Source organism: Mesoplodon mirus, assembly GCF_964341445.2.
Source record: "Mesoplodon mirus genome assembly, chromosome: 3".
NCBI classification, from domain to species: domain Eukaryota; kingdom Metazoa; phylum Chordata; class Mammalia; order Artiodactyla; family Ziphiidae; genus Mesoplodon; species Mesoplodon mirus.
The window spans coordinates 79,008,289-79,020,316 of record NC_138978.1 but is presented as its reverse complement, the minus strand read 5'-3'; the positions used below and the strand labels follow the sequence as shown (position 1 = coordinate 79,020,316).

Sequence of the window (12,028 nt, the reverse complement as noted above, 5' to 3'; positions counted from 1 at the left end):
GACCAAAACAAGGTCCTTCTCCTCATGGAGCTTGTATTGTAGCAGGAGAGACAGGAGATGAGTAGAGGAACAAATATAATTTCAGGTAACATTAAGTACATGTGGAAGATAGGACACAGGAGATTAAAGAAAATGAAAATGGTGTTTGTTTGCTGGGGGAGGAGGGGGTTATAAGGGTACTATTTTCCGTACAGTAGTCAGGAGAGGCTTCTCTGAGAGATGACATTTAAGCAGCAGTCTGAATGATGAGAAAGAGGCAGTCATGTGAAGGTTTGGAGAAAGACTTTCCGGTAGAGACAAAAGCAAAAGTAAAGAATGAGTCAGGGATGAAGTTAGGGTGTTTGAGGAATTAAAAGAGGGGCAAGGTGACAGAAGCGTAGTTGAGTGAGGAGCATGTTGAATGTGAGGTTAAAGAAACTAGTGAGGGCTCCTAATGTATTCGAACTAAAAATGGAAGCCATGGGTGGATATTGAGCCTGTTTGCTTTTTGAAAGATCACTCTTGCTGCTCTCTGGAAAGTGGACTTGAGTAGGTAAGAGTGGAAGATTGGAAGCTGGGAGACCGGTTATAAGGCTGTTGTTGTGGTTCTAGTCAGAGAGGATGCTGTTAGAATTATTGGGAAGTGATTAGATTTGAATTTTGAAGGAAGAGCTAATAGGACTTGTTGTTTTAATATACTTAATTTTCATACTTTCATCCCTTTTTCATTCCTTATGCACTATGCAAAATTAAAAGCTTACATATTTGAAGTATTTTGCAGCTGCTGTTGTTCTAAAATTTCTTTAATAATATTATTAAATCACATCATGGAATTATGTTCGTTTTTCAATACGATTTTGGTATTGGAGTTGCAGAATTTTAGTACCGTTTAAACAGTTTATTTTGTTGGTGTTATTGGTACAGACATGACATTACCCACATCTGAAAAAAAAATTACCATGCACCAAGTCTTCTTTTCCCTCAAGCTTAATTAGACATAATTAAATTCTACTTAAAAGATAAATTACTTTTTAAATTTCTTTTTGTGAAATATGGCATGCATATAAAAAAGCATAAAATAGAAATACACCTTTTTTTTTTTTTTTGGCTACGTTGGGTCGTCGTTGCTCCACGTGGACTTTCTCTAGTTGCGGCAAGCAGGGGCTAATCTTCATTGCGGTGCACGGGCTTCTCATTGTGGTGGCATCTCTTGTTGTGGAGCACAGGCACTAGGCGCATGGGCTTTGGTAGTTGTGGTGCACGGGCTCAGTAGTTGTGGCTCACAGGCTCTAGAGAGCAGGCTCAGTAGTTGTGGCGCACAGGCTCAGTTGCTCCGCGGCATGTGGGAACTTCCCAGACCCTGTGCCACCAGGGAGGTCCAGAAATACACCATTTAATGAATAATTATGCAGTAAACATCCATGTAACTACCACCTAGGTCTAAAATTAGAACATTACCAGCTTCTCAAAAGTTCCTGCCACCAGCTTTATGCCCTTTCCTGAACCATTCTTATTTCTGGATTTTCTGTAATAAATGGACTCTGGGTTTTCTAAATTTTAGAAACAGTGCTATGGTGAACACTTCTGTTTAGGAATTGTGGTTTGCTTATACATATGTTTTTCTGGGGTTTATAACTAGAAGCTGAATTGCTTTGTTGTGGCGTATGCATATCTTCAATTTGACTATATATTACCAAAACATTTTCCAAAGTGGTGATACCAGTTTATACTCACAGTAGTGTTTAAGTGTACCTATTGTCGCATCCTCTCCAATACTTGACTTGGTCAGAGTTTCTGAGTTTTTGTCAATTTGATGGCTGTGTTATGTTATTATGATTTTTAACTTGTAGTTGTCTGATTCTTAAAGAGATTGAGCACCTTTCAAACATTTTATTGGCCAATTGGATATTCTTCTTTGTGGTATGCCTGTTAAGTCTTTTGTTCATCTTTTCATTGGTCAGTTGTTTTTTCTTACTGGTTTGTAGTAATTCTTTGTATTTTTAGATGCTAGTTGTTAGTTGGTTGTATGTGTTATAAATTCCTTCCTTCAGGGGGCTTCCCTGGTGGCGCAGTGGTTGAGAGTCCGCCTGCCGATGCAGGGGACACGGGTTCATGCCCCAGTCCGGGAGGATCCCACATGCCGCGGAGCGGCTGGGCCCGTGAGCCATGGCCGCTGAGCCTGCACGTCCGGAGCCTGTGCTCCGCAATGGGAGAGGCCACAGCAGTGAGAGGCCCGCGTACCGCAAAAAAAAAAAATTCCTTCCTTCATTCTGTGGCTTGTCTTTTTACTCTCTTTAGTGTTTTATGGTAAACAGATGTTCCTAATTTTCATGTAGTAAAAATTGTTGTATGTTTCCTTTATAGTTAATAGTTTTATGAGTTTATAAAGAAATCCTTCCCTACCTTGTTATGAAGCTGTTCTCCTGTAACTATTTTCTAAAAGTTTTACAGTGTTGCATCTCCCATTTATGTCTGTAAACATGGAATTCATTTTTGTCTAGCATGTCAAGTGGAGGTCCTATGTAATTTTCCACATGGATAATCTACTTTTTCTAGCATCATTTATTGAAAAAAATCATCCTTTCCCTACTGCTCTGCAGGACGATCTTTGTCATAGTCAAGCATCCATATATGCTTGGGTCAGTTTCTGGCCTCTCTGTTCGTTCTGGTGGTCCTCTTATCTATCCACACCAATGCTCAGCACTCTAAACTATTGTAGTCTTTTACTGAAACTCACTGAAAGAATAAGTCCTCCCACTTCATTCGTTTTTTAGAATATAGCCATTTTTCTAGAATATTTTCTAGAGTATCTTCTAAAATATGGCTGTGGCTCTTTGTAATTTTATACAAATATGAAAAATCAGCCTGTTGATTCTACAGTCCTACCTTCCCCACCTGGGAATTTTGATTGGGGTTGCATTTATTTTGTAGAGTTACTTGAGTGATTGGATTTTACAGCATTGAATGTTTAAATCCTTGACTGTTGTATCTCTGCATTTATTTGGTTCTTTAACATCTCTATAATTTTCTCAGTGAAGGTCTTGCATATTTCTTATTAGATTTATTCTTGAGCACTTTATTTTCCCATACTATTTTAAGTAGTGTTTTCTTTTGAATGTTTTATTATCTCTTTGCTGGTATTTAGGAATGAGATATTTTTGTTGTCTGTTTTATAGTAGTAACCATATTAAAATCTGTCCCAATACCTTATTTATAGATTCTTTGAGATTTTCTCTATAAATAGTTCATCACAATTTGTTTCTGTCTTTCTGTCCTTGTTCTTTTATCTTTTTCTTGCCTTATTGGTATAGCTAGGACTTCCAATAATGTCAAATAGTGCTGATGATAGTGGATATTTATGTTGTAAGTTGAAGTCCATCCCTAGGTTTGATGATTTGCTGAAAGGATTCACAGGATGCAACATACAGTTGTACTCATGGCTAAAATTTATTACAGTGAAAGGATACAGAGCAAAATTAGCAAAAGGAAAAAGTATATGGGGCAAAGTCTGTAGGAATCCAGCCACAAGCTTCCCAAAGTCCTCTTCTGTTGGAGTCACATTGTACGCAGTTAATTCCTCCGGCAGTGGGTTGTGATAATTAACGTTTGAAGTTATTGTCTACTAGGGAAACTCACTGCCCAAGGTTTTTACTGGGGGCTGATCGCAGAAGCACCCTCACCCTAGCACTTGCCAAATTCCATACTCCTAGAAGGGAAGCAGATAAAACCACATTTTTGTACAATTTCAGCACAGTGAACCACTCTTATCATTTTAGGAAAAGTTTTATGTCAGTGTAGGGTCCATTTACCCATCAGTCAAATTCCCAGACACCAGCCAAGAGCCAACTTTGCCAACAGAACTTTCTAAGGATAACAGTCTCGGGCCTGGTATATTAACTCTTCTGTACATCTTTGTTTCATAACTCCTGATCATAGAGGGAAAAGTTTCAAGATTTCACCATGATGTTTGCTTTTAAATTTTTTGTAGATACAGTTTGATATTTAGATTAAAGCAGTTCTGTTCCTAGTTTGCTAACAGATGTTAACATGAATGGTGGTTATATTTTATCAAATGCTTTTTCTGTATTTGATTATTTATTCTTTTAATTAATATATAATATTCTAGTATGAATAATAATCTTTTAATCAATTTTCTCTTGTAAGTTAAACTTGCATGGTATATTATTATCATACCCTGCTTTTTATACTTTGCAGAATTCAGTTGTATTAGGTATATGTACATATTATCCATTCATTCATTTTTGCATTTCTGTCCATGAGTGAAATGACTTCTGATTTTCCTTTTTGGTATTCTTAGGTTTCATATCATTGTGATTTTAGTTTCATAAAATTATTTGGGTATGCTCCATTTTGGTCCTGGATACATTAACTAACATTGGGATTATTTCTTCCATGGAAGTTTGGTAAAATGTATTAATGGGCTTCTGAAGTTTATTCTTTACCGTTTATTGGACTATTTAGGTTTTCTCTGTCTTCTTGAGTCATTGTTAGTAGACTACATTTTTCTAAGAATTTTTCCATTTTACCTAAATTTTCAAATGCATTGGCATAAAGTTCTTCATATTTTCCTTTACGTGTCTGTAGAAGTTGTATTATCATTTGTGATAATCCTTATTTGTGCTCTCTTTTTTTCTAGATCAGTTGCTATTGTGAATTCCTTTTCTATTTTGTTAACGTGTCCTCTTGACTTTTGTTATATCCTTTTATATTTTTAGCTTAATTGCATTGTGGTCAGAGAACATATTTTTTCTGAGTTCATTCTTTTAAAATACATTAAGACTTGTGTTTATGGCCCAGCATGTGGTCAGATTTTGTAACGTTCTCTGTTTGCTTGGGAAAGAAAAATTATTCTGCATTTGCTAAATCTAGTATTCTAAATATATTCCTTTTAGGTCAGATTTGTTAATTATGTTGTTCAAGTTATTTATAGTGCTACTGGGTTTTTTTTGGTTTTTTGTTTTTTGTCTGTTTTTTCTATCAGTTACTGAGAGAGGTATGTTAACATTTCCCAATAGATAAAATCAAAACGATTTGTATGTTTCTCCTTGTGGTTCAGTTAGCTTTGCTTCATATGCTTTAAGGCTAAATTATTAGATGCATACTTCAGGAAATTCTTGGTGTATTTAACCTTTGGCATTATGATGTGACCCTTTTTGTCTCAAGCTTTTTGTGTACTTTATCTGGTATTGAACTATTTCAGTCCTTTGGTTGGTATTTGCATGGTGTATTTTGTCCCTTACTTTTACTTTAGGCCTTTTTGTATCTTTATGTTCTGGATGTACCTTTCCAAAGTACCATATAATTGGGGTGCAGTTTTTCTCCATTCTGACAATCTGGAACTTTTAACTGAATCATCAAACTCATTTACTTTTTAATAAAATTACCTATATATTTGACTTTAAATGTGTCACCTTACTTGTGCTATTTGTCCACTTGCTTTGTTTTGTTTTGTTCTTTTCCTTCTTGTCTTTTGGACTAATTGAGTAATTTCTTATCATTTGAATTTTTCTTCTATCAGTTTAGAACTTATACATCTTTTTTCTATCCTTTCATTGGTTAGGCTAGACATTGCATGCATACTTCATTTATCCGTATCTAAAGTTAATCAGTACCTCAAGCCTGTACTTAAACAATGCAATGACCTTAGAACAGGAGTTGGCAAACTTCTTCTGTAGAGTCAGATAGTAAACCTTTTTTTCAAACCTTATGGTTTCTGTCACAACTACTCAACTCTGCCACTGTAGCAAAAAAGCGGCCATGAATAATACATAAACAAGTGTGCAGGGCTGTATTCCAACAAAATTTGTTTATAAAAATAGGCAGCAGGCAGGATTTGGCCCTAGTTTGCCAGCAGTTACCTTAGAACACTTAAATTCCATTTAACACTCTACTGACTTTTCATATTGTTTTCTGGTATTTAAATTGTCTTTTTTGTTTCAATCTCCATACAGTAATTACTGTTTTATCTAGTCAGTGTTTGTTTTGGTTTATCTTCATATTTTCCACTTTCTTTGCTCTTTATTTTTTCTGCCATCATCTTAGACTTTCTGTCTGAGAGATCACTTTCTACCTCAAGTAGATCTTTTAGAATGTCCTTTAGAGAGAGTTTGCTGGTTGCCAACTCTTAGATTACTCTATCGGCATTTAAATCACTCTTAAATGATTTTTGTCTATAGAATTCTGGGTTCAGAATTACTCTTCCATTGTCTGTGGCTTCCATTTTTATTGTTGTAAAGTCATCTGTCATTTTTAACTGCCTTTGAAATCTTTTTTCTCTGGATGCATTCTTTTTATTGTTGGTCTTCTGCATTTTTACTATACTGTGAAGATGCACCTTTCTTTTTATTTATCTTACTTGGGAATTATTAGATTTATTGAATCGGTGGAGTGTCTTTCATCAATTCTGGGAAATTATCAGCTCATTTCTCTTAAAATATTACCTGAGCTTTATTCATTCTCTCTTCTTCTAAAACTACCATTAAACGTGGCTTAGGCCTTCTCCCTATATCATACCTACACCTTAACCTCTCCTGATTTTGCCATCTTTTTTATCTCTAATGCAAAATTTTAGTTTGGCTTATTTAAAAATCTGCTGAGTCACTTTTTATAGTTTCTCTTCATTGCACATATTTTCAGGCTTTCTTTTATTCCTTTAAATTTTGCAGAGCAGTTCTGTAATCTGTTTATGATTTTTTTAGTGTCTGAATATATAGGGAGCTCTCTCAGCTACATCTTTTTCCCCTTTTGGTTCCAGTACACTGAGCCTTGTTTTCTTATATTGTTTATACTTTTTTATTTTTTGTTGAGTACTGCTTTTTTTTTTCTTTAAATATTATTTGTGGGAATTTTTTGAAGGTTAGAAGAAACAGGCCTTCCTTTATTCTACCAGGTACGTAAGAACATTGCAGATCTGGACTATCTTAAACCAAGTTGAAAGTTTAAGATTGTGTTAACCCCACAAGCAAGGCAAATCATTTCATGGGCTAGTATGGGCTCAACCAACGTACATGATCCATTGAGTAACACATGTCAGAGCTAGAATTCTCATATCCTATTTTGTACATCCTACATCAGTGGCTACTTTAACTTAAGCCTTGTACTAGGCAGTGCCATAGTTCCTCCCTGAATGAAGCTACCTGTCTAGTAATAGAAGCAGGAATATATATATATATATATATATATATATATATATATATATATATATATAGCTAACTATGGTATGAAACCATCAGTAAAAAAAGAAAGAACTGTATAGGTAATCCCTGTGATTGCTAAAACCTGTATTTTTTTTAAATCCCCATAAAATTCTTCTTTTGGCTTATAGAGTATATGGTTAAAATCACAGGCTCTGGAATTAGACAGACCTGGATTTGAATGTAGGTTCTACATCTCAGAAATAGCTGAAATAGCAGAAATGGGAGTACTAATAGTACCTGCCTCATAGTATTGTGAGGATTAAATGAGACATTGCTGTTTAGTGCAGTCTGTGAAACATAACTACTCAATAACTATTAATTATTGTGTTTTGAACATTGTTTTATGTGCTTTTGGAATTTAAGACATTTTAATATTAATTTGCCTATTTGTTTCTGGTTGTTAGATGTACTTTATGAAAAATCGTGCTCGAAAGCAAGCTATTAACTTAAAACTTCTACCCAATGGATTCACCAAAAGGAGAGAAAATTCAACATTTTTTGATAAGAAGTAAGTGTCTGACTTCTTTCTTAGTATATCAGATGTTCTGATTTGATTAGGAACATCTTTTAAGGTTTGGTTTACTATAGAACATTGCTACTCAAAGTGTGGTCTATGAAGTGTTTGTTATTGGTACAGGACAAGATGACTGCACAAATTGGAAATAAACATTTAGGAACTTATGCTAATTTTATGTCATGTGACTTTAATAACACTTTGGGTTTGCTGTGTGTGTGTGTGTGTGTGTGTGTGTGTGTGTGTTGTGAGAGGTGGAGAGAGAGAAGAGAGTGTGTGTACATGTCTGTCCTTCTCTCTGAGACCTAAGATACCGTGAAAGTATTTCAGAAGCTTCAAGGACAAAGCAATAGGTCAAAGCAGAATTCCTGCATATTTTTAACCAGAGCAGCTTGGCTTTTATAATCCTTTTACTTTGGGATTCCAAATAGGATTTCATTTGAGAGCCAGTGATGGAGAAGAAAGGGAACTTGGAAAACATTTAGTCTGTAGTGAATCTGTGAATACAGATAATACATTAGAGATGAGTTTCCTGCTCTCTGAAAGTGCTGGGTCAAAAAGGCCCCAGTAGTATAGAGAAGAACAGGATCCCAAAGTACTGTAAGTAGCCCACTAAATTATTGGATAATACCTTTCAAAAGTCAACATTCTGGATTTAGAGTCAAAAAACCTGAGTGAGTCCTCCCACTTCAGCCTCTTAGTAACTGTGAGGCCTTGAGCAAATTACTTCTTTTCTCCGGGCTCCATCTGCATAATGGTGGGCATTGTACTAGGTAAACTGTAAGGTTCCCTCACAATTTTACTACATAAATTGAAGAAACAGAAACCTTCCATCTTTTCAGAAGGTATTATATTATTAGAGAATGGTGTTATCCACTTATTTTATATGTTTCAAGACAGATATTTCCAAAGGTGGTTTTCCCTTTTTTCGGTTGGTTTCTAGGAGTAAAGTAATACTTTGCATTTATCAAATATGAGATGATTCTTTTGTGTATTTTGAAACTGACATATCTAGAAATAGACATAATTTGTTTGAAATTTAAGATAACTGGTTTGTGCCTTCTGAAATATAAAATGTATTCCTGTTTTATGAAAGAAACCATTCAGAATGGTTTTACTACTACTAATATAGCCTCAAATTTTTAATTTTGGGGTCTTTAGACACATGAATGTATGTGGGAAGTTTTTTCCAAGAATACTACATTCGGTGTATTTTCTGAGTTTAGAACACAAATTTATACTGTTATTTTGGAACACCTCAGATCTCTGAAATGGCAAATTGGACTCTTGCATTATGCCTTTTACTCATGAATTTACAATGATTTGGGCTTGATTTTCTTATATTTTTAGTGTCTTCACATGAGGAGATTAGCAACATAGTACACAGTAGACTTTAGAGTCAATTTCTTAGCTGCTTTCACATCTGTAAAATGGAGCTAATGATAGCTACTGTGTAGTTGTGACCTTAGTGTATTAATTTACCTAGACACTAACTGGAGTGTAGGAAGGAATCAGCATATAGTAGCAATTGTAAAAGTAATACATCCTCACCATAAAAAAATTTAAAGGAAAAATAGCACCTTTAATTCCACTACGCAGAGACAACCACTGATAATATTTTATGTTTTCTTCTAATCATGTGTCCTTTTTTCAATCAATAAAGTAAAACATAATATTAAATACTTATATAAAAGTATAAAAAGTTACATGACTCTCCTCAAGTTAAACATTATTCATCTCTGTAAATAAAGGCACACACAGTTTTTTCTACAGCTAGCTTTTTTCTATTTAACAATATATTATGGACATCTTACTTGTTAATGCAAATCTGCCTCGCTTTGTTTAAGTAGTATATTTCAACTATGACTACTATATCCTAATTTATTCAATTATTCCAATATTCATGAACATTTTTAGCTAATTTCTAGATTTTAATTATTACAAATAATGCTGTTATAAACATCCTTGAATAAATTGTTTTGTGTGCTTATGTGAATTTTTCTGTATGATAAATTCCTAGAAAGTGGAATTACTGGATCAGAGACTACATGCATTTATACTTTTGAAGGAAACTTCAAATTGTCCTCCCCAAAAAAGTACTACTTTGTACCTTCCACAAAAATGTATGAGTGCCTATTTTAGTTATACTGCACTTTAATTGAATATTATTAAACTTTTTTGCATATCTGATTAGAGGTTGAACAGCTGAATTTTTTTCATTTAATGTGCCTGCTTATGTCTCATTTTGATCTGTTGCATGCATTGTAAATATTTTCACCAGTCTTTTCACCCTTAATTTTGTCTTCCAGTCATTTTTGATGCATTTTAAACAGTTGTAAATAAAATTCTATAAAACATAGAGATAGGGCTTCCCTGGTGGCGCACTGGTTGTGAGTCCACCTGCCGATGCAGGGGACACGGGTTCGTGCCCCGGAACGGGAAGATCCCACATGCCGCGGAGCGGCTAGGCCCATGAGCCATGGCCGCTGAGCCTGTGCATCCGGAGCCTGTGCTCCGCAACGGGAGAGGCCACAACAGTGAGAGGCCCACGTACAGCAAAAAAAAAAAACAAAAAAAACATAGAGATAGTAAAATGGAGTGGTTAAGAGCACAAACTGGAGCCAGGCTGCCTGGATTCAGATTTCTAACCAGCTGCTTCCTAGCCATGTGATATTAAGCTAAGCCACCTAACTTCTTTGTGCTTCAGTTTCCTCATCTATAAAGTAGGGCTAGTAATAATAAGCTAGGGATAAGCCAGTTTTCATTTTCATTTGTAGTAAATGAGAATACCTGGGCTTCCCTGGTGGCGCAGTGGTTGAGAGTCCACCTGCTGATGCAGGGGACACGAGTTCGTGCACCGGTCCGGGAGTATCCCACATGCCGCGGAGTGGCTGGGCCCGTGAGCCATGGCCACTGAGCCTGCACGTCCGGAGCCTGTGCTCCGCAATGGGAGAAGCCACAGCAGTGAGAGGCCCGTGTACCGCAAAAAAAAAAAAAAAAAAAAAAAAAAAAGAATACCTGTTTAAACATCTCACTAGCACTGAGTTGTCTCTCTTTTAAAAAATTTTGTTGCTGTTTTGGAAGGTGGAAATGGTATTTTGTTTTAATTTGATTTTATTGAATTGCTACTTCGATATGGAATATTTGGCCACATGTTTCAGAATAATATCTTAAAATTCAAGGGTGAAGTTTGACTTAATCCAATCTGTGGTAGTAAGATGATCTTTCATTTTTATAACTATTTTGGTGAAATAATTCAGAATAATTTGGTGAAATAAATAATTGAAATCTATGGAACAGGATTTTTCTATTTGTTCTTTGTTAAATTTCCCATTATTATTTCTAAATGGAAAAATGCCACAAACTGAATTTAAAATGTCTGTGTTTGGGTGTTTGATGAATAGTAAAGGTTTAAGGTGAATTCCCAGTTAGTTGATAGCCATACTTAGAATATTCTGCTTAGTTGGTTGATAGCTTGGAAATCTCTTCAGTGTGTTCCTATATTTTGTTCATTCTTGTTCAGCATTTTCATCAGTGACTTAGATCATGATGTCTTATCTTGGCGCTGTGATGTTTTGAGTCACAGAGTTCTTTGTCGTGAGTGGCTGGCGTGTGTATTATAGGATGTTTAGCAGCATCCCTGGCTTCTACTGACTAGATTTTGGTAACACCCACACACACACCCACACACACACATCCCCTGGGATGGGGGCAGTGGGGAGAGGCAAAATTTGAGAGCCACTGATTTAGATGAATACGGAAGACATACTTTTTTTTTTTTTTCTGCCATACGCGGGCCTCTCACTGTTGTGGCTTCTCCTGTTGCGGAGCACAGGCTCCAGACACGCAGGCTCAGCGGCCATGGCTCACAGGCCCAGCCGCTCTGCTGCATGTGGGATCTTCCCGGACCGGGGCACGAACCCGTGTCCCCTGCATCGGCAGGCAGACTCTCAACCACTGCGCCACCAGGGAAGCCCAGACATACTTATTGAACTTGATGTTTGGCAAGATCAGGATTGCAGAAAATTTTGATTGCTAAAAGGTGATATATGAGTAGCAAGATAAATATATATGGTCCTGTACTTTACTCTTAGGGGGGAAAAGTGAAGAAAGGCATTTAGAAGTACCTTTTTTTGTAATATCTGTGTTTTCTCAGACATTCATATGAAAACGATAAAAATTTTAGGTGATCGTAGTGTTATTTGCTGGAAGGAGGGAAGAAGAGGATGCTACATCTTATCAAAGAATTATTTTTACCTCCCACATCGCCAGTATTGTGTTTTTAAGAGACTTGTTTTCAATGCTTTTTTAAACTTTT

At 35.9% G+C, this 12,028-nt stretch overlaps 1 protein-coding gene across 1 annotated transcript in view; it reads left to right on the top strand.

The window, feature by feature from the left end:
• Positions 1–12,028, top strand: part of ZNHIT6 (zinc finger HIT-type containing 6) — a 52,533-nt gene that overhangs the window by 2,626 nt on the left and 37,879 nt on the right. Inside the window, exon 5 of the mRNA XM_082612780.1 lies at positions 7,601–7,704. Coding sequence (XP_082468906.1) covers positions 7,601–7,704 — 104 coding nt within the window. The remainder of the gene's footprint in view (positions 1–7,600; positions 7,705–12,028) is intronic.